We start from the raw sequence: 22,823 nt of genomic DNA, 5'->3' as shown, positions 1-22,823 counted from the left end.
GAAGTTAGATTTTCCTCTCTAGTAGTGAGACTAAAGATAAATAGGGTCTGTTTTCCTTATTGATCCCACCACAATAAGAACTGCAAAGGACAGCCTTGGACTCTTAAGTACTAGGGCAATGAAATGATACCCACAGAAACAAAGATCCAGGAAAAAAACACCATTCCTCCAAGTCAGAGAACAAAAGAGGGCAGGATAGAGGAAGTAAACAATGCGAATTAGGTATTACAGCTTAATAGTGGTATGATATATAATTATGTTACAATATGGAAGAATTCCGTAACAACCCATGGAGTTTTGTGTTGGGCTTTTTGTTTGTAGATAGCAGAATTCACAAACTGAACTGGCTGACTTCATTTAAAATATTCCCCAGTGCTTTAAATGAAGGTAAATCTCATGTAAATATTACCTTTTCTTTAAAAAACTTGCAGTCAGACAAGCAGGAGATGAAAATATCATTCTAATTTCACTGCAAAAGTAATAACATAAGGATTAAGTCATAATATACTGTAAAGCTTGCCTCCTCTTATCTCATGTCTGCAGATAACTGATGATGTGCAACCATTAATAGTGAAAATAACAATTCTGCTAAGAGTCCTCCAAGTGCTGGTCATCCTTTGTGCGTGTGACCGCCAAGTCTCACCAACAGCCTTCCTAGCTAATTTGGTCAAGTCACCTAGACATAAATAAAACCCATCCTTCTGAAAACAAATTATGGAGCTCCAGAGAATAAACTATGAAGATATTTTTTAAAGTTCACTTTAGGGAAGATTTTGAGAGTCAGAAAGCATTTCTGATTCTCTCCTACATCTCCCTCACCTATCAAGGGGCCTAGAGTATGGTATGTTCTCAATACAGGGTGGGGCAAAAGTAGGTTTACAGTTGTGAGTATGCAAAACACAGAGTTTATTTTTGTATTGTTATTTATTAACTATTGTACTATTTTCCATATGAACAACTGTAAACCTACCTTTGTCCCACCCTGTATACCTCTGTTAAGTGAACAGTGAATCAATGAGTAAGTCAATGACTTCTTCAGACTAAGGTGGCTGAAGGGAATCTGGGGAAATGCAAATGCCTTCACAACAAAGCCAAGCCCTCTCTCTTACATCTAAGATAAAATGACCATGGCTTCCGAATTAAATAACAGTGGTTTATAATGATCTGACAGAGCCACCTCTTAGCCACTTCATGTTCAGTACTTCCAATTGTCACTGCCATCCATTGTTCCACCTGGGACTGGTTAATTCGGCTTATTTCTGGCAAGGTTTTCCTGGAAACATCTGTGGAACTAGTATCCTTCAAGGAAGAAAAAAAAGAACAATCAGGAACACATACACATGTGCAGAGTAAGAGATAACCCAGTAAAGCTGGTAGATAGGACCAATGCTCTTGGACAGTGGGGTTTGGTGGGATGGATACGGCAACAGACCCGTCTGGTTGTTCTAGCTTTGGCCACTTTGCTTGGTCTGAACCTTAATTTATCATTTAAAAAATGGGATAACACAAATGTATTAAAAACAGGAACTGAAACACATAATCTGTAGGCCAATATTTATTGCAGCATTATTTACAGTAATGTTCATTAACAGGTGAATATTGTATATATACATATAATGGAATATTATTTAGCCATAAAAGGAAGGAAATTATTATACCTGCTGCAACATGGATGAACTTTAAAAATATGCTAAGTGAAATAAGTCAGACACAAAAGGACAAATATTGTATGATTTCACTTATATTAAGTAGAAACATTTATATGTGCACAAAAAGTAGATTACAAATTACCTCAGGCTAGGGGTAGGAGGTAATGTGTTACACATTTAATGTGTTTTCTGTTTGTGGTGAGGAGAAGTTTTTGAGGTGGGCAGCGGTGATGGGCCCATTCAACAACATCATGAGTGCAATTAAACCACTAAACTGTTCACTTAACATTGGTTCAAATCGCAAAGTTCATTACACATATAGTATAAATATAGATATAGATATGTAGATATATATTTTACTACAATAAAAAATTGAGATTACAATACCTAATACCTATGTCCCTGGGGCCTTATTAAGATTAAATGATATTAGGTATACAAAGCTTTACATGATAGTAGGTAGGTACTCAATAAATACTAGTTTCTTCTCTTTAACCAGCCACAGATTTTTACTTTTATATCAGTAGTTTTCAAACTTCAGTGTACAACAGAATCATCTGGTGATCTTGTTAAGGCGTAGATTGCTGGACCTATCCCCACAGTTTCTGATTCAATACAGCAGGGGTGAAGCTCAAGAATATATATCTGGAGCCCTGGCTGGTGTAGCTCAGTGGATTGAGCACGGGCCTGTGAACCAGACAATCGCGGTTCGATTCCCAGTCAGGGCACATGCCTGGGTTACACGCCAGTTCCCTGCAGGCCACTTCCCAGCAGGGGACGCACAAAAGGCAACCATACATTGATGTTTCTCTCCCTCTCTCCTTCCCTTCCCCTCTAAAGATAAGTAAATAAAATCTTAAAAAAAATATATATATATCTGGTGAATTCCCAGGTGATGCTGATGCTGCTGGTTTGGGGACCACACTTCAAGAATCATGGTTCTATACACTTGATACCAAATGGCTCAGCCAGAGGTGTCAGAAATCATCATGTTGGAAAGAATAATCAGTCTCTAATATCGTCTTCCAGAGACATTAGTGTTCTGCTCTATATTATACCTTGGTCTCCACTGAACTTGTAATGAGTCAGGAAATGCTGCATCACTTGTAATGTTTAAACAAAGACATTTTGAAAAAAATGTGTAACTATGGCTCCTCGAGTTCCCTCCAGTTTCTTTTTCTGAGTCCTGGGTATCTCCTGCAGTTCAGTCGTGAAGAAGCTTTTTTTCTTCCACATGCCAGGAACGTTAGGACAATAAGGTGCTCCCCACGGGCACCTATATACCTTTTCTTCTACTTTCTACTTCAAAATTCTGACTCCTCCGAAGGGCATGACATGAGACTGTATCATCTGCCTCTCCTTCTATGATCATCTCCCGATGCCCTAGTCACTACTCTTCAGTCTGAAAACTCTTGCATGTTGCCAACTGTCTTTCTCAGCACCACTACGCCTGCCATCACTCTTCCTGTCATTCTCGGCTACTTCAGAATTGATTAATTCATTTCCCACCTCAGTCTCTCAGTTCTTGATCTCATCTCCAATCTTCTCCTCTTCGCCTCAGCCACTCGTGCCCTGGATCAGGGATTCTAAAATGACACTACTGGCATTTTGAGTCAGATAATTCTTTGTCGTGAGTGGCCGTTTTGTGCACTGTAGGATGTTCAGCAGCATCCCTGGCCTCTACCCACTGGACGGCGGTAGCAGCGTCCCCCAACATGCATGTCTCTCTACAGTTACAACAGTTGTTTACTCTTTCTCACCCATCATTGCTTTCTCCATATGAAATGGATCCTTCTCACTGTCGCACAAACATACGTTACTATTACCTCTCTAGACAGTAACAAAACCCTCCCACAGTTCTCTACTCCCTTTCAAAATAAAACTCAGAATTGTCACAGCCATTGTTTGTACTGGCTCCTCTCCTACTCTTTCTCTATCCCACTAAGTCAGGTTACATCCATCTCCCCTGAGGTGGCTCAGTCCTAACAAAGCGAACAGAACTCTGCTCATCTTCCATCGCTCACTTCTCCACAGTATGTGACAGGACTGGCACTTCCTCCTTCTAGAAATAGTTCTTTACCTGCTCTTGGCTTGAGAAGGCACCCTCCCCTGGTATCCTCCTACCCCAGGAACTGGTCCTTCTCAGTCTCTTATTCTGGCTCCTCCTCGCTGCCTGATCTCTAACTGAAGAAGCCCTCAAGGCTGAATTTTGTTCCCTTTCTCTTCTCATTTTCACTTTCTCTCTTCATCCAGGCCTCTGGCTTTAAATACCATCAGGACCCTTGGCTGGTGTAGTTCAGTGGATTGAGGGTGGACTTGCAAACCAAAGGGTTGCCGGTTCGATTCCCAGTCAGGGCACATGCCTGGGTTTCAGGCCAGGTCCATAGTAGGGGACATGTGAGGGGCAACCACACATTGATGTTTCTCTCCTTCTCTTTTCCCTTCCCTTCCCTTCTTTCTAAAAAAAATAAAATTAAAATCTTTATAAAAAATAAATAAGAGAGACACCATCAGGAGGTTGATACATATTTGTATTTTAGTGCTGATGTCCTCCCTGAGCTCCAGATCTACTAAACTCTGATGTCCTCTCCAAAGACATTTCAAGCTGACCCCGTCTCACATACTGACCCATTACATCCAAGGCTCCATCTCATGGAATTCTTCATCCTTTCCTATCAAGCACTGTCTGACTGGCTTTCTCTCTGTTCCTCACACGGACTAACTGTGTTCTTGTGCGTCCTCCTCTCTACCTAAAGTGCTCTTTTTCTGGATCTAAGCTTGGCGAAGATTTTTGCTCAAATGCCACAGCTGGTGTGAGGTCTTCCCTGGCTGAAATTTCTAAAGAAACCCACCTCAAACGACCCATTTTGTTTTCCTCAGGGCACTTGTCACTCTCTAACAGAATCTTATTGTGCATTTTCATGTTTATTATCTATCCTTTTATGTAGACTCCAACACCGTGAATGAACGCAATCTTATCAGATACAAACAATAGAATCCTTGTATTCTTTACTTTCATCCCAAGCACCTTAAACACAGGAGGCATTTAACTGAATGGCTATGACAGAGTAAGTACAATCTCCTGACTATCACCAGCAGCACAGACACCTCCGCTTCTCACCATTGTCTGTCCCGGGAATATAGTAAGGGTCTATATGAATAACACATTCCTGATCATAGAAAAAAGTAAAGATTAGGAAAGTAACAATTACATGTATGCCTTTGTCTCCACAAAAACACTTCAGAATTCACCCAGAAATAGAATAATAAAGCCCTCTCTGTTAACAATTAGCAACTAGGAAAGCACTAGTATGGTGGGCAACAGTGTGAACTTGGAGGCTGATTTGCCTGGAATCATCTCTGCCACTTATTAGCAGGGCAGCTGTGGGGGAGTCTACCTCTCCGAGACGCAGTATTTGTCATCTGTAAAATGGGGGAAAATAATACCAACCGGAGTTGATATGAGGATTAAACCATTGATCCATTTGGAGTACTCAGATTGGTGCTTAATTCATGATGACTACAACTGACATTATTCATTACCTTTATTATCATTTTTAATATTCTTAATAATTAAAAACTTAGCGGGAAGGCAATGAATTTGGGCATCTCAGCTACTAGAAAACCAAAAGAGACAGTGAGAATTACATAATATTTTTAAAAGCATTCTATGAGAGGATCTTATTATTTAAATAAGAACTTGAAGACATACAAATGATACAATATTTCAAATACTACTCTGAAATCTGGAGAAAATCGATTTTTAAAAGAAACAAAGTGTAATAGGTACCTGATAAGTTGTCACAAAATTGGCATATGTTCCAGCAAAAATGTGTTTGACTTGAACACCCACAAGGTCTAAAAGAAAGTCATAAATCCATGCTTATTGTTTTTATAAGTAAAAAATATTTTGTTGTAAGCCTAAAACTACTCTTAAAAATAGTCTTTTGAAAAATCTAATGTATTCCCAAGCCAAATTTACTCACTTACAGGCAACTTACATTCTCCTGAAGGGATGTGGACTACACAACCAGAAAAGATTGGGATCAGGTTACAGGTCATATATTCACTTAGCCAAAAACTTAATTTTCATGCACTTGCATCATGAAACCAGGCTGATGTGCTTTAGAAGAGGTCCAATTAAATATATAAAAGTGTATTGTTCTGATGCTTAAGTAGCCAATTTGGGATCTTCTCTTGTATTATCTTAATCTTTAGACAAGGTTACCAAATACTCTGGGAATCACAGCATAAGAAAAAATGTATATTTTACAAATGAAAAACATAAGCATACTAGATGAACTATAGTTCTGTGCACTCCTTTGAGGGAAAGCTGAATAATACCTCTCCTCCAATGGCATCAATTAACAGGAAATCATGAGTTAGTGGGACCACTCATACCATCAGCAGTAATCAGGCAGCTAATGCCAAAGTTTTCCATCTGGGCCTCTGGATGAGTTAGGCTGCTTGCACAACCTGGTCCACGACCAAAAGACACCACCTGACCAGTAGTGTAGACATATGCAAGGGTGTGATAACTGCAAGAGAGAGAATACATAAAGTGAAGACCAGGACACTTACACCTTTTGAGTAAGATGATGTCTCTTAACACACACAAAAATAGACTTATTTTACACTAAGTTCACAGATCCCTTATCACAATGTCATGGTTAGAAGGTACCAAATGATGTGACTAAACCAATGGTAGGTGAATATTAATCTATTAATAACCTTAACCATAGAATATTATTGATGGGTGTTTACTATGGTTTCTATCACTTGTGCTTAAATGCAGGTGTTTTATTTTTTGAATTAGGTAGATGATACTCAAAGTGTCCTCATAATTAGGTTACATGAAGCTCTGAGTATATATGCAAATATGCATCATCATCTTCATGCATGAGCATGAGATTAATTTTGGTTAATCACCTTAAGTAGACAAGTACCACTATTTTTGTTATAAACCCCCTTCCTGCCCTTGCATCCAGTTAGGTGGTCCATATACAGTAAACTCCCTATTAAACAAATTAAATGCCTAGGATGAAAAAGAAATGGGAAAGTTAAACTTCATTTGAAAAAAGTAAATTTCAGAAAAGAAAGTTATTTATACAAAATAGCCATATACTTTAGGGTTTTAAAAGTTTTGATAACGTTGTATATGAGTCATTTCTAAGTCATAAAATACAACAGTTTCTACTCATGCTAAAAAAAAAAAGAAAGCTTATTACCTTCCACAGTCTATCTGCGAAACTAGGCCATCGATTTTTTCTACGTGCTGTGGACCACTCTTCTTAGCGGTGGGGCTGTGGCCCAGCTGTCCCCAGCTATTGTCTCCAAATGTGAACACTTTCCCATGCTGTCCAAGAAAAGGAAGAGAGCTAATCTCAAGAAAAAGAAAGTAACTAAAAAAAGATTGTGTTTCATAACGGAGTTATATGAGAGCACAGTGTGAAATAATGAGTATATGAACCCTGGAGGCGGGGCGCTGTACTTACTATTTTTAATGGTAAATGTACAGTTAACACATTAAACACAAAAAATCATCGGCACTCCATTAAGGATTGGGAACTTAATACGTTTGTAGAATGAATGGATGGACAAATTCACTGGTTCAAAAGTAACACTAACATTTATTTATTTCTGCATTCCTCTGCAAATAATCTGTTTTTAACACAGATGACTCTTTTTAAAATTTATTTTTCAGTTACATTAGACATACAGTATTTTTAAAATATTTCATTTAGTTAGTTTTAAAGAGAGGGGAAGGGAAGGAGACAGAGAGGGAGAGAAACATCATTGTATGAGAAACAGCTGACCCTCACAAAGCCTCATCCGGGGACCTGGCCTGCAACCCAGGCATGTGCCCTGACTGGGAATCGAACCAGCAACCTTACAGTTTGCAGGCCAGTGCTCAATCCACTGAGCCACATGAGCCAGGGTGGGTCATATGGTAGTTTTCAGTATGTCAGCTATCTTATGCTATTGGCTTCTAGTGGGTAGAGGCCAGGGATGCTGCTTACCACCTTCCAATGCATAAGACAGCCCCACAGCAAAGAATTATTTGGCCAAAACATCAATAATACCAAGAAATTTTGCAAATCACTTTTTTTTTGCAAAGCACTTTTGACACGTTCAGTTAGTCACAGAACCCTCTGCATACACTGCACAATCTTTATATGTGTTTCAGTTGTGTTTTTATCTTTCTTGAGACATAAAGCATAATACGCCAAAAATTTGTATGTTTTCTTCCATCCTCAATATTAAAATGGCTGTACAAAAATTCACCAATTTTGATAAGTTGTTTTTAATGCACAATGATGTAACAGCTGTCACAATACAATCTAACAAAATTGGCTCTGGCTGGTGCGGCTCAGTGGATTGACTGCCAGCCTGTGAACCTAAGTGTCACTGGTTCGATTCCCAGTCTAGGGCACATGCCTGGGTGGCAGGCCAGGTCCCTGGTAGAGGGCACGGGAGAGGCAACCACACATTGATGTCTCTCTCCCTCTCTTCTCCCTTCTTCCCCTCTCTCTAAAAATAAATAAATAAATATTTTAAAAAACAATCTAACAATATTGTTTTGAATGAAGTTAAAGACAACTAACTGCTACTTGAGCCCTATTACCAAAAAAAAAACAAATGAACTTTTGGGCCAACCTATTAATCTGTCCACTTTCCCAGACATCATTTATTGAAGAGACTGTCTTTATCCTATCGTACATTCTTGCCTCCTTTGTCATAGATTAATTGGCTATATAGCCATGGGTTTATTTCTGAGCTCTCTATTCTGTTCACTGGAATATGCATCTGGTTTTATGCCAGTGCCATGCTGTTTTGATTACTATAATTTTGCAGCATACTGTTTTTTGCTGTGTATATAATGCCCTCCCATGTATGACACACGCCCATATTTTTGGCCCAAACTTTCAGGAAAAAAATCTTTCCCTTTAATTTCGTAATTCATTATTTATTCATTTGTATTTAGAAACAAAACCAATTATGGTATTCCAGTGTATTATTCTGCATACAGATATCATTATTGCTTTCTAGAGGTACACTTTTAATGCATAAACATAAAAAAGAACTAAAGAGCTACACCAGCCAGGTGGTGGATTGAGCGCAGGCCTGTGAACCATGGGATCATGGTTTGATTCCCAGTCAGGGCACATGCCTGGGTTGCAGGCCTGTTCCTAGTGGGGGACACATGAGAGGCAGCCACACATTGATGTTTCTCTCCCTTTCTTTCTCCTTCCCTTCCCCTCTCTCTGAAAATAAATAAATAAAATATTTTTAAAAAAAGAACTAAAAACATTATATACACATGGAGTTAGTACTGTGTATAATGTGCATCCTTATTTCCCCCCAAAATTGGGGCAAAAAGTATGTATAATACACAGCATAATACAGGTAATTTGCATGATACCTGCAACATTTTTCTTTCTCACGACTGTTTTGGCTATTCAGAGTCTTTTGTGGTTCTACATAAAGTTTAGGATTATTTGTTCTAGTTCTGTAAAAAATGCCACTGGTATTTTGATAGGGATTGCATTGAATCTGTAGATTGCCTTCAGTAGTATGGACATTTTAATGATGTTAATTCTGCCTACCCACTAAGACAGAATATACTTCCATTTATTTGTATTTCCTTTAGTTTTTTTCTTCAATATCTCAGTTTTATGAGTATAGGTATTTTACCTCCTTGGTTAAATTTATTCTTAGGTATTTTTTGATGCAATTGTTTTCTTAATTTTTCTTTCTTATAGTTCATTATTGGTGTATAAAAATGCTACCAATTTCTGAATATTAATTTTGTAACCTGCTAAAACTGAATTCATTTACCAGTCCTAATAGTTTTTTGTTAGCATCTTTAGGGTTATATATCTATAGAGTATCATGTCATCTGTAAATAATGACAATTTTACCTCTTTTTTCTGATTTGTTTAAGTTTTATTTCTTTTTGTTTGATTCTTGTCACTAGGACTTCCAGTACTATGTTTGGTAAAACTCACCTGTGAAACCATCCGATCTAGGACTTTTGTTGGGAGTTTTTTTATTACTGGTTTGATTTCACTAGTTATTATTGGTCTGTTCAGACTTTGTTTCACCCTTGAAGATTATATGGTTGTAGGAATTTATCCATTTCTTCCAGGTTGTCCAATTTGTTGGCATATAGTTGTTCATAGTATTTTTTAACAATCCTTTGCATTTCAATGGTGGTGTTTGTCACTTCTCTTTCATTTCTAATTTTATTTATTTGAGCCCTCTTTTTTTTCTTAATGAGTCTGGCTAAAAGTTTATCAGTTTTACCTTTTATCTTTTTACCTTCCAAAGAATGAGGTCTTGACTTCATTGATCCTTTCTACTGTTTTTCTTTTAATATCTATTTCATTTATTTCTACTCTCATCTTTACTATTTCCCTCCTTTCTACTCATTTTTGGTTTTGTTCTTTTTTTCTAATTTCTTTAGGTGTAAGGTTAGACTGTTTATTTTAGATTTTTCTCGTTTCTTGAAGTAGGCATGCATTGCTATGAATTTCCCTCTTAGACTCTGTCTCATAACTTCGGTCACTTTGTTTTCCCTTTTATATGTCTCGAGGTACCTTCAAAAGATGGTTCTTGATTAAAACAATTCTAGCTTTCTCTTGTCAACTAAAAATAATATAATCCCAACATGCCTTTAAAATAATAAAAATTGTTTTATATATTTAGTTTTTAAATAAACATTTCAACCATAGAGTTTTCAACTTTACTCCTTATGGCTATGGAGGAAATACATCACAATGGAATATATTATATGGTCAGTACCAGAGGAGAAGGAAAACATTCAGGAAGCCAGCTCACATCTGTAATGATTGAGAAGTGAAACAAAATATGTTCTAGTGTGTAATGTGGGTTATTAAAAACTGTAAAAATTACTTTGTGCTTTTGTAATTTTTATCTGTAGAACCACATTACGAATAGTTGCTAATAAGACTGTCTCCTCTCTTAATCTAATTTAGTGGGTATCTAAAAATATATTCTAAAGCTGAAATTAGCTTTTGTGATAGGATCTGGAAAACTTCATGGTTTATTCTGGGCTAACATCTCCTCTCAAATACTTGTACACTGAATAGATATGTTGAGATATTGATCCACATCTTGTTTTCAAGAATAATCAATAACTGTACCTTATGGTAACATTTGCCTTGGGTTTTAAAAAATAGCAAGACATTTTTGGTTACCTGGGTAAGCACTGCAGTGTGTTCACAGCCACAGCTGATGTAAATCACACCTAGACTCTTCAGCGCACCAACTGAGTAAGGCTTGTACCTTTGCACTGTTGAAAGAAAGCAGCATTTCTAGAGTATAAGAAGCAGAACCAGATATCATGAGTTTTTATATTATTATACTTTTTATATTTTTATTACCTTATTCGTTAACATAATTTTTAGGAGTATTTTTAATCAGAAGTATTATAAAACAAAGGGAAAGCCCTGATTTAGAAAAGGAGAGGAAAGAAAAGAAAAGCAGTCTTTAGCATTTATTTCTGGAAGCTGTTGGGTTAACCTAAGAGTCCATATGGTTCTCTTTGTAAAATCAAAGACACATATTTCATTTTCACCAATAGCTTTATTGATTTGGATATTTTGAGTTATAGTGGCTATCTAAAGCATGGTATAATGTTGATTGTTCTTAATTAATGTCTCAATTTGATCACTCTCAACTTCAACTGGTCTACCTCACCATGGACCATCGTCCAGTGAGAACTCTCCACCAGGAAACTTCACAACCACTTTTGACATGTTTGTAGTCACAGCACCTTCTCTACACACTGCACAAACCTTTTTTTTTGCATTTCAGTTATGTTTTTACCTTTCTTAAATAATAAAGCATAATATGCTTAAATGTTGCATATTTTCTTCCATCTTCAATATTAAAATGGATACACAAAAATTCACCAATTTTGATAAGTTTTTTAAAAAATGCACACTGATATGACAGCTGTCACAATACAATGCAACAGAATTGTTTTTGAATGAAGTTGAAGACAACCAAGAACTACTAGAGCCATCATACAGAAAACAAACAAACTTTTTGGCCGACCCAACATTTACTCTTCAGGAATGCTTGCGTGAGTCCGTTGCCCTGGAGAGCTAAGCTTTAAGGCCTTTTTCCTAAATAGTGTTATCATGTTGTATTCATTTCTGTCACACAGTACCTATTCTGTGAATATATAATAATAATTTAGGAAATAAAAGAACCTAATTCATTTTGATAAAGTTAAATGAAATTAGATGTAAGTGCTCAGTGTGGTACTAGCACTTAACAGGTACTAGATATACATTGGCTAAATGAAGAAGATTGAACAGAGAACAGGGTCCATGGGGAAGAATTCACAGTGAGTTTCATTTAAATCACAGGTGACAAACACGAGGCCCATGGGCTGAGTCCGGCTCCCACCTCGTTTTATCCAGCCCAGCACCTTGTTTCTACCCAGCGGCAGCACCGAGCTCTCACTTCACTGTTAAGGAGGAGATACATTTATACAGTCCTAAAGTTACATTCGGCCCTTTGAAGGCAACTGCAAGGCTGATGTGGCCCCCGGTGAAAATGAGTTTGACACCCCTGTTTTAAAGGTTTCCAGAGGAACTGGTTGCTTTCCCTACCACCAGCAGGCTTCTAACCCAGTGGTTCCCAAACTTTGTTGCACACTGGAATCCACCTGTGGGATCTTTATTAATGATTGATGCCTGGTTTCCATCCCCAGACATCCTGATTAATTGGTATAGGATCCAATTCAGACATCAGGATTTTTTAATGCTTTTGTGGTAGACAGAATAACGGCCTCCTAAAGATGTGCACATTCTTTTCCCAGAGCCTGAGAGTATGTTAGGGTGCATGTCAAAAGGGAGTTAAGGAAGCAGATGGAATTAAAGTTGCTAATAGTTGATTAAAACAGGGACATCACGAGGGTCACTTCACTGAATAAAAGGGAGGTAGAAGAGTCAGTGTTAGAATATGTGACTTGAGAAAGACTTACCCAGCCATTGCTGGCTCTGAAAAAGAAAGGGGCCCGTAAATGAAAGAAGCAGGTAGTCTCTAGAATCTGGAGAAGGCAGATTCTGACTTCTGTCCTGCAGCATCCAGAAAGGAACACGGCCTTGCTGGCACCTCGATTTTAACTCAGTGAGACCTGGGTCATACTTCAGACCACCAGAACAATAAGAGAGTAAGTCCGTGTTGTTTTAAGCTACTAAGTCTGTGGTAAGTTGTTACAGCAACTGTCATAGCCCTGGCTGGTGTGGCTCAGTGGATTGAGTGCTGGCCTGTGAACCAAAGGGTCACTGGCTCGATTCCCAGTCAGGGCACATGCCTGGGTTGCGGGCCAGGTCCCCAGTAGGGAGTGTGTGAGAGGCAACCACACATTGATCTTTCTTTCCCTTTCTTTCTTCCTCCCTTCCACTCTCTAAAAATAAATAAATAAAATCTTAAAAAAAATTAATATAGCCCCTTAGGTGATTCTAATGTGCCATAAAGTTTGGGAACCACTGTTTGCACCACTGATACTGCCCTTTGCAGAGTTGGTCCTCCAACCAAAAAGAAATAATAATTTAATGCAGGAACAAGACTATCTCCTTACCTGGGGCCTTGCCCGTAAAGGCCAATTGCCCTGCACTGTTGTTTCCCCAACCAAATGAAGTCCCAGAGAGAGACAGGGCAAAGCTGTGGGCCCCTCCTGCAGCCACCTGAGCCAGTGGGATCCCCTCCAGGGACTTCACCCTCTGCGGGCTGGCCTGGGAGGGAACGTCCTTCCCCAAGCCCAGCTGCCCATGGCTGTTCTTCCCCCATGAAAACACTTGGCCATCTACAAAAATAAAGAAGAGAAATTCAGAATTGCACACACTTTGGAATACCAAATTCAAGTAGAAACTACCATCCTAATTCTAAAAATCTTTAAAGAATAAAACAGGGATAAAGGAGGTTAAAGTGTTCTGATTAGAGGCAAGGGGTATGGTCAAGATCACCTTCAAAAATCTCTTCCAACAACATCTATTCCTCTTCTCCTTCCAAGTAAAGGGCACCTGTGTTCTTTCAGGTGTTCGACCAGAAACCTTGGGCGTCATCCTTTACTCTTCTCTCGTATACACTCGCCAACCCAGCAGATCCTAAGCCTCTACCTTCAGAGTTTATCCAGAATCCAACCACTCCTCACTTCCCCACTGTTAGCATCTTAGCAGCCAGGTCACCATCATTTACATCCTGGAAAATTACAATAGCACTTCACTGGACTCCCAAATTCCACCTTTGTCCCCAGAAGTCTGTTCTCCAAAGAGCAGCCAGAGTGATCTTTTAAAAATATGTCAGATTGAACCCATCAGGAGCTTCTAGCCTATTCAGTAATAGACTGATTCTTACCATGGCTCACAAGCCCCACATCCCCGTTACTCCCCACAACCTCATCTCCCCCTTGCTCATGCCTTTCCAGAGATCCCCTGCTGTTGCTGATCACCACTTGGCATCAACACCTTTGTGTTTGGATCACTGTTCTGGATCACAGCCTTAACATCATGTTTCCCTCACTCTCTTCCTTTTAGTCTCTGCTCATATGTCACCTTGTAAGAGTTTCCCCGACCGCCTTTATGAATAGAAAGACCCTTTTCCTCTAACTGAGTACTTGTGCTCTCTTACCCTGACTCACTTTTCTTCATGCCTCTTATCACTATCTGTTAAACGGTATAACGATTTTTCTGTGTTTAAGGTTCATTGCCTTACTTCCCCTCAGAATGTTAGCTCCACAAAAGTAGGATCTTAGGTTTTTAACTGCTCTATTCCTCTTTGCTGGAAACATTGTAGGCACTTGATAAATACTTGTGAAATGACTCTATGGGGGAAAAAAACCCAACATTTTATGTTGAATTTGACCAGAGATGGATAATTAATATCACTTCAAAAATAAAGCTGTTCTAATGCCTAATTAGTTGCCACACATCTCAGATTTTTATGTTATTATATCTAATTTTTACTTTGAACTCTTCTAAGTTCCTTGTACCACTGAAAAGAATTTTTGAGAGCACAATACAGAATGTCAAACTCTGATGAAAGTGTATGAGAACTCCCAGTTCACCATCGCAAATGCACTGAGTGCTGGGTTCTACATGGCTTTTACATTCCAGACTAATGTAAAAACAAATCAGTAATCCAGGGAAATCATTCAAATCATATCCATAAGTAAGAAGGATCATTTGCAACAACACGAATGTACTTTGAGGGCATATGCTAAGTGAAATAAATCAGACAAAGACAAATATGGTAATCTCACTTATATGTGGAATCTTTTTTTAAAAAAAGCTCTTGGATACCAAGAAAAGATTGGTGGTTGCTGAGGGTTGGGGGTAAAATGGGTGAAAGGAGTCAAAAGGTACAAACTTCCCATTGTAAAATAAGTAAGTCATGAGGATGTGATGTGCAGCATGGCGACTAGAGTTAATAATACTGTATTGCACATTCGAAAGTTGTTAAGGAAATAAATCTTAAAAGTTCTCATTACAAGAAAAAAAATTCTGTTACTATGTATGGTGACAGATGTAACTAGACTTACTGTGTGCAAAGTCTTATTTGTTCACAGTGTGTACAAATATTAAATTGTTATATTGTACACCTGACACTAAGTAATGTTGTATGTAAATTATACCTCAATAAAAAATATAAATTTTCTCACTTTCAAAAAGAAGAAAAGGAACTAATATTTATTGTATTGTGTACCTTCTCTCACTGAACCTTCTTAAAAACCTTTAAGTTAGGCATCAATTTTCCTACAGATGAGAAAATTGAGACCTAGGAGAGTTAAATAACTTGCCTTAGGTCAAAGAGCTAGAAATGGTTGGTAGAAGGAATCACACTAAGCCATGGGACTCTTCTGACTGCATAGCCTACATGGCACAGTGATTAAGCACTTAGGGTTGGGATATAAACAAGTATAGGTTCAAATCCCACCTCTTCTATTAGTGTGTGACCTTAAGGAAATTAGTGCAAGTCTCTGAGCCCAAATGTCCTCATTTCTGAACTAAGGATACAAGTAATACCTAGTTTCTGTGTTTCAGGCAATTACATGAGACAACATATGGAAAGCATTTAACAGTGAGTGACTGTCACATAGAAGGCAACCAAGACAGGTTGGCTGTCCATGTCCCCTGCAGTACAATTGCAGTTATGCATCAGAAACCACCCGAGGGACATGCAAATGATACATGTCTCTTGAAGGGGAACAGAATATTCCACTTTGGGATAAGGATTATTTTGAGCTGAAGGCAATTGAGAATTAACAGATGCAGAAAGAGTTCCCTGCCCTCCCTTTATCCACCCAAAAGCACGGCACCCATTTCCTTTCATGAAAGTGTCCTCTCCTGTACCAGGAGTGGGAGAAGGACTCATCACAGAGATGGAGAGTCACCACTGACATGAGGGCGCACAAACAGTCCTGACCAAAACAACCCTCACTTTCCATTTGTTTTCCCCACATATTTCCAAGTCAGTCACCCAGTTTAGCTCTCCTAGCCCAATCTCCTTTCCTTTGTGAAAATGGTATAAGAGCCCCAGAACTTAACCACTTTTTGAGTTTTACTTCTTTTCTATGAAAAGAAGTAAAGTACCAATAAAAATTATATGCCTTCTCTGTTAGTTACCTGTCATTTCTTAAATTTGTAGCCCCCTGGGTTCTAAGCCTAAGAGGGTAAAGTTATTTCCTTCCTGACACTCTCCATTGAGAAATTTCCAGAGGATAGACAAAGGATTGGGGATGTTTGTCATAGACTGCTCTGCCTGATTTTAGGAATTGTATCTCTACCCCTTGTGGCTAAGGGCAAGAGATGACCTCTGGAATGCCAGCTGCAGGAGACAAAGCTTGTCTCAGGTAGTAAACGCTGCCTCAGTTCCTCTCCCTGCCCCCAAAGCTTGGTTGGAAGTCAATGACAGGTAAGAAACCCTCACAGCAGGGGGCAACCTAAGCCAGACTTGATCACTTGGGAGGCCTTCATGGAAGGACTGGGGCGGGGGGGGGGGGGGCTGCAACAAAGAAAGAGCAATGAACTCTGGAGCGCCTCCCCCCACCCCCACCCCCCCACCCCCGCTTTGACAAAGCCTGAGTCCCCATGTTCTCTGGGAGAAGTGTTTCCTGGCTCTAATCCCCTTGAGCCTGAATACCTGTTGGGGAGAGGTGCAGCTCCTTGCCTTGCTAGAGCGTGTCCTGGGGGAAAATCTGGCATCACAAAGACTTCCTGATAAACCTGTGAAATCTGCTCTGCTAAGAGTGCTTTCATTCATATGATAAGGGTCCAAGAGGAAATGGGTATGTCTCCCAAAGTTTCCGCAACTCTCTTCCTGACAGACACTGACTCAGACTCTGAAACCCTCAGATTTCTTTGATATGTTATCTACTGTTTGATCCTTGCCGCCCTGTATTCCTGTGTATTACCCAATAAAAGGCTATGGAGAAAGGCGCTCGGGGCCTTTTTCTCTCCGGAGAAACTGGCCTCAGCCCACTCCTCCCCTAAACTGATCCAGCATCTCTCGGCCATATTTAGTCATTCACACGTGTCTGTGGCACCAGGGGGACTCTCGAAGAAGTCGCCCCCACAGATGTTGATAGAAAAGATGTAGAGTCAGGATTTTGACATCTTGACTTATCTTTTTTTGATTCAAGTATTGTACAAAAGATAAATAGGCCTCCACCATCTGAGTTTGCCAGTGTAGACAAGCATTCAGCATAAAGGGCAAAGTGCTGAGAATAAAACCACTTCTGAGTTCTGAGAGAATCAGACAATCAGGTCATATAAACAGAGATGGCAGTGAAATATGAATTAGGCACTACCTAGAGTATAATAAGGACAAAGAAATTGAAAAATATGAATAACAACACATCTTATGAAATCTGGAAAGTTAAAAAATTCTTAATGTGTTAAAATGAACCTCAATACATTGAAAATCAACAGATATCATTGGTATCCAAAAAATTACTTTTTAGTGACACTTAGGAGATCCAAAAAGCTTTTTGTTACCTTCTGATAATGCCAGGGAATGGTAGTCTCCACAGGAAACTTGTATTATTTTTTTATCAGTCAAAGTTTTTATCTTCCTATAATAAAAATGATACAAAATCTATTAATCCCTTTTTAGATTGGATTGTCAAGTGAACTACAGATATTTAAAACATCCCAATACATTTGGTGTAGGAAAACAATTTTATGTTCTTATATTTCTTTAGTAGCTTCTTTCCAAAAAGTCTAAACTATTTTTTTAATTTATTAATTTGAGAGAGAGAGACATCACTTTGTTGTTCCACTTTATTATGCATTCATTGGTTGATTCTTGCATGTGCTCTGACTGGGGAGAGAACCAGCAACCTTGGGATATTGGGACAATGCTCTAACCAACTGAGCTACCCAGCCAGAGCAAGCTCTGAACTCGGTATTTCGGAACACTGTTTTAATACAACATCAACATGTACTAAGGTACAGGGCAGAATCCAAAACAATATGTAATATAAAAGTGATTTTTATAGGACTTTTCACATATTATTTAATGTACTAACTTATATACTTATTGGCCTAAAAAAAATTTCTTCATACACATATAGTACAGGACTTTAGATTTTAGAGAGCACTGTCATCTAATCTAAGTTCTATGAGATAAATAAACCATTGGATTGAATTGTCATTTTTGTGGATCAAAACATAACTATCAGCACTTGCATATGATTGAACCTAGGAGAACTCAAAGAAGTCAAATAAGTTTCAAGTTGTAGAACTAGACTCAAACCTTGTTCTTTCCATTCCAAGTTCAATGATCATTCTCCCAAGCCACAGCAATTTCTCACACGATTTAGTAATCACAGGGAATAAAAAGGTAACTTCCTAGTATTAAAAAACATGCTTTCGAACACTTCCAAAGCATGTAATTCATGAACGCAAAATTCAGACTGCTTGTCATAGTATTTGCCCTAGAAAGCTCTTTGTGAGGATATCATTTTTTTCTCCTTTTTACTAAGTAAGATATTAGGACCCAGTGGCTTATAACAAAAAGGTTATGTTGGGTAAAAAACTTTTTCATTTCCAATCTGGGTGCTGAGATTGGGGACCTGCAGTTAATTGACCATAGACAGATTTTCAGGAGAAAAGGGCATGGTTTAGTTATAGTACACATGGGAGCTCCCAGTAATAAAAACTTTGTGGAATAACTTGGGTAAAGGCTTATATATATCAACATAGCAAAAGCTGGGATTGTGGGGTTAGAACTTCCATGGGGGAGTATGGAAGGTTCTCCTGGGCTTTTGGATGCTGACTGGATAGTCTGTCCTCACAGCTGCTGAAGTCACAGGGAACTTCCTGCCAGGATGTTCAGGGGCCGCTGAATTTTAGGAGGCACTGCTTTCAGTCAGGTAGGGAAATTCAGATAAGATTGCTTTCTGCATCTTCAGTATCTCAAATGTTTTCACTTTAAAATAATCTTCATGCCAACTCTGGTAGTCCAAGTGGTATAAAGTTATTTCCAATCGATTAGATTGTGTTCAAAGGGTCACATTTTCTCATTTCTCCAGGCCCGTCTCCATCATACAACTCTAAATAATAATCAGTGTTTTAAGTTTTTTCCTGCCTCCTTTCTCACTGCACTGTAATGGTTGAGGTTAAAGACTGCATTTGTTATGGTCATCTTTGTACCCTGGCATCTTGCATGGTGCCTGGCATGTGGAATTCAAAAATATTGACTGACTGACTGACTGCCTGACTGAATAAATAAATGAATGAGTTGAAATACTTACTTAGGAGTAAAAATTATTTCCTTAAATTCTTCAGTCCCCAGCTGTCCTTCAGAACCAGCTCCCCAGGCAAAGACCCTTCCTTTGTGACAAACAGCCAGGGAGTGCTCCTTCCCGCAGCTCACGAGAACAACCCGTAGAGTTTCCAATGCCCTAATTGGTTCTTTGGGAACAAAAACAAAACCAAACAAAAACCTCACAGACTAATTTAACAGCAAGTTTAAGACAGTACTTATCTTTAAAAAGAAGGGTCATTCAGATTGCTTGTCCCTTCCAACCAGCTTTTAAATCAAGGCCTAAAATCCATGCTAAAGGCGGGAAGGAATTAGCTCATTGTTTGTTATACTGTCTTTATAGAAATATAATATAACTGGTAATCAAAGGGTGAGAACAGTGAAGGTGGGGAACCTGTAGGAACTAGTTCCCTGTAGGAACTAGGATATTTGGACTAGTGTTTTTTTCTACCATCGTGGTAGCGAAACCCAGCAAAATAAAGGGAGCTAGAGAGAAGATGGGATCGACTCCACTCTCCTCTTCTGGACTCCCCCCGCCTTGCACAGTGAGAACAGGGAATTCCTTGCTCAGCAGAAAACAAGCAGGGTGCTCATCTCAAGAGTGTGGAGTGTGAGAGGCAGACACCAGATCTCCTCACAACAAAGAGTGCAGTAATATTTCTCTAAGTGAGCCAAACGTGCGCACAGTGAAAACCTGGTCACATTTCCCCACAAGCCAGTCTAGATTGTTTCCCAAAGTGTTGTCTCTGAATTAGCAAAGGTTTGGAGTTAAGTATGTCATTATCAGTAAAGTTTTAGTTAACACTTAAGTTTTCTTTTAAAAAATCTTTGTGATCTTATCCTTTTCAATGGTTTACTTTCAAACCGTGCAACAGTAAGACATTTCCCAAAGATTTATGCACTCACAGAGGTAGAAACTGGTACCACCTTCCTGAAGAACACTTCAGCATTAAGTGTCATGTTGCCCCTCATTTCTGCCTGAAGGGGATCAGGGTTTGCCACCCAAGAATATGCCACTTTGGCATTAGGATTATTTTGAGCAAAAGGCAATTGAAAAATCGATGGATGAACGGAGAGTTCTCTTCCTTCCCCTTATCCACCTAAAAGAAAGGTGTAAATCTTCCTCGTGGAGGTGTCTCCCGTCTCCTGCACCAGCGAGAGGGACTCTTATCATCAGACCTGGCACTGAGAGAAGTCTGCGGAACTGCCCTTAGTGAAACAGCCTTTGTCCTCCACCAGTTTCCTGCATTACTTCCCCACAACTCATCATCCCTCAAAGCCCACACCCCATATTTTTGTTAAAATTGCAAATGAGCCCCTGGGTCTAACGACTTCTTAAGTTTAACTTCTTTTCTGTGAACTCCTATGCACCAAAAATATTAATGAAATTGTATGGCTTTTCTCTTGTGAATTTGTCTTTGTCAGTTTAGTTTGCAAGTTCTTATGACCTGAATTAAAAGAATAGAGGAGAAATTTTTGCTCCCAGACAGTACTCAAACTTTATTCTGAGTACATAATCAGAAATTTTGTCAAATATTTACCTACAGTAATATTGAACACAGTATTACTTATAAAAGCCCCTCATGAAAAAACGAATTTCCACAAGAGAGCAATTAAATTGTACTCTGAGAACCTAGAATGCAATAATTTAGAATGTATTTTCAAAAATACATAATGAGAGGCAGTTTACAGAATTGCAGAAATGCAGTATACAGAATAAATACTGAGCATATAAACTATATAATGACATGATTTTATAAAAATTAAATATATAATGTAAAGAAGCAAAAAGTTAATGAATCAAAATTGGTGTTGGAATTATAGGCAATTTCTTCCCCTGTGTTACTACAATAATTAGTAATGGTAAAAAATGCTACTTTGTACATTTTTTAATATTAAGAAAAAAGGGGTCCTAGGGTATTTCTGAGGGAGTTACAAGTGCAAAACCCACAAACCACATTTAAAAGGTCACTGTTTCGGAGATTCGCCGCGGGCAAGGATTAAAAGGCAAGTGGGAAGGGCCACATCGCTGTTCGGTGACAGCGGTCCTGTTTAGTTGCACACACAGTTCCTCTTTCAGTTTTTCTTTGAAGAATTGGAAAGCGAAACTAACCCAAGGATTGTGGGAAAGCGAAACTGCAGAGTTGCGCTCGGACGGCGCGAAGCGCGGGTTCGCGTCAACTGTGGCCCCGAGGACCCAAGGCTCCCAGCGCCCCCACCTGCCTGGCGCCTTGTCCCGCACCACCGTCCCGCGCTCACCTGAACGGTCACCACGCAGCACACCCCTCCGGCCCAGCTGGCCCCGGCTGTTGTCCCCGCACGAGTGGACCGTGCCGTCGCTCAGCAGTAGCAGCGAGTGGCGCTCCCCGCAGGCTGCCTGCTGCAGGTCGGCACCCCGCGCCGGCGCCTGGCGCTGCAGCCTCCCATGGCCCGCACCCCAGCAGAAGTACATCCCGCTCTCGTGCCCCGCCGCCCGCTCGAGCCCGGCTGCTCAGTCTCCGCCGGCTCCCGAAGACTAGTGACAGGCGGTGGGATGCGTCGGTCCCACCCCGGCCTCACCCTGCGGTGGACCTTCCCCACAAGGACAGCCCTGGCACCCTACGTCATCCGGACACCTCCCCGCTTATGACTTTCGGGGCGAATACTTAAGGCCAGGAGCGCCAAGTGCTGAGGAGCAGCAGAGAGCAACTCCGGAGGCAGAGCACCTCGAGTTACATCCTAGTGAGCCACTCATGAGCCGTGTGACATCGGGCAAGTGACTTCATGATTCTGTGCCTCACCGACCATGTCTATGAAATGTGGACAGTAATACAGCTAGTCTAATATGCTAGGACAGCTTAATATATAATTAATAATGTGTTAGAATAATTCCTGAAGGGGATCAGGGTTTAGAATGTTAGAATAATGCTTAATGAAAGCATCTAAGTGTCAACCCTCTTGAAGGCCATTTTTGGCAATGGAAATGCAAAATCATGCTTACAAAATGGTGCTTACATTTTCCTATTTATAAATAGATAATTAAATACTTAGCATAAGGTCAGGGGGCAACATGAAGAAAAATAAAACAGTAAAGGAATGGGGGGGACCAAAGGAGCTATTATTTTTGATAAAATACCAAGGAAGATAGGAAGTGACATTTGAGCAGAGAAAGAGGGAACTTGGGAAATGCAAACATGAGTCATGCTGTCATCCAAGGGCAGAGGTTTCAGGGGAGCAATAGAAAGGCTTTGAACAGAGAAGTGATATGATCTGACTTCAGTTTTAAAAGAAGCGTTTTGGCTGCTGTGTAGGAGATAATGGAACAAACGTGGAAGCAGAAAAGCCACTAGAGGCTGCTGTAGGAGTCCAGGTCACAAGGATGATGCTGGC

At 39.6% G+C, this 22,823-nt stretch overlaps 1 protein-coding gene across 3 annotated transcripts in view; it reads right to left on the bottom strand.

Annotated features, from left to right (window-relative positions):
- HERC6 (HECT and RLD domain containing E3 ubiquitin protein ligase family member 6) overlaps nucleotides 1-22,071 on the bottom strand; it is a 63,017-nt gene extending 40,946 nt beyond the window's left edge. For all 3 annotated transcript variants that reach the window (XM_037141067.2, XM_037141068.2, XM_053666375.1), the window contains exons 1-10: nucleotides 21,714-22,071; nucleotides 19,444-19,603; nucleotides 17,684-17,760; nucleotides 13,270-13,494; nucleotides 10,871-10,965; nucleotides 6,878-7,005; nucleotides 6,051-6,187; nucleotides 5,440-5,507; nucleotides 1,178-1,299; nucleotides 410-469 (exon numbers count right to left, since the gene is read on the bottom strand). In XM_037141067.2, the coding sequence (XP_036996962.2) occupies nucleotides 410-469; nucleotides 1,178-1,299; nucleotides 5,440-5,507; nucleotides 6,051-6,187; nucleotides 6,878-7,005; nucleotides 10,871-10,965; nucleotides 13,270-13,494; nucleotides 17,684-17,760; nucleotides 19,444-19,603; nucleotides 21,714-21,906 (1,265 nt within the window). In that variant the 5' untranslated portion in view covers nucleotides 21,907-22,071. The remainder of the gene's footprint in view (nucleotides 1-409; nucleotides 470-1,177; nucleotides 1,300-5,439; nucleotides 5,508-6,050; nucleotides 6,188-6,877; nucleotides 7,006-10,870; nucleotides 10,966-13,269; nucleotides 13,495-17,683; nucleotides 17,761-19,443; nucleotides 19,604-21,713) is intronic.
- Between the last annotated feature and the right edge of the window lie 752 nt (nucleotides 22,072-22,823).

The sequence above is a fragment of the Artibeus jamaicensis genome, unplaced genomic scaffold, assembly GCF_021234435.1.
Source record: "Artibeus jamaicensis isolate MK-2021 breed Jamaican fruit bat unplaced genomic scaffold, CSHL_Jam_final contig_452, whole genome shotgun sequence".
In the NCBI taxonomy this organism is placed as follows: domain Eukaryota; kingdom Metazoa; phylum Chordata; class Mammalia; order Chiroptera; family Phyllostomidae; genus Artibeus; species Artibeus jamaicensis.
This window is presented reverse-complemented; position numbering and strand designations above follow the sequence as displayed.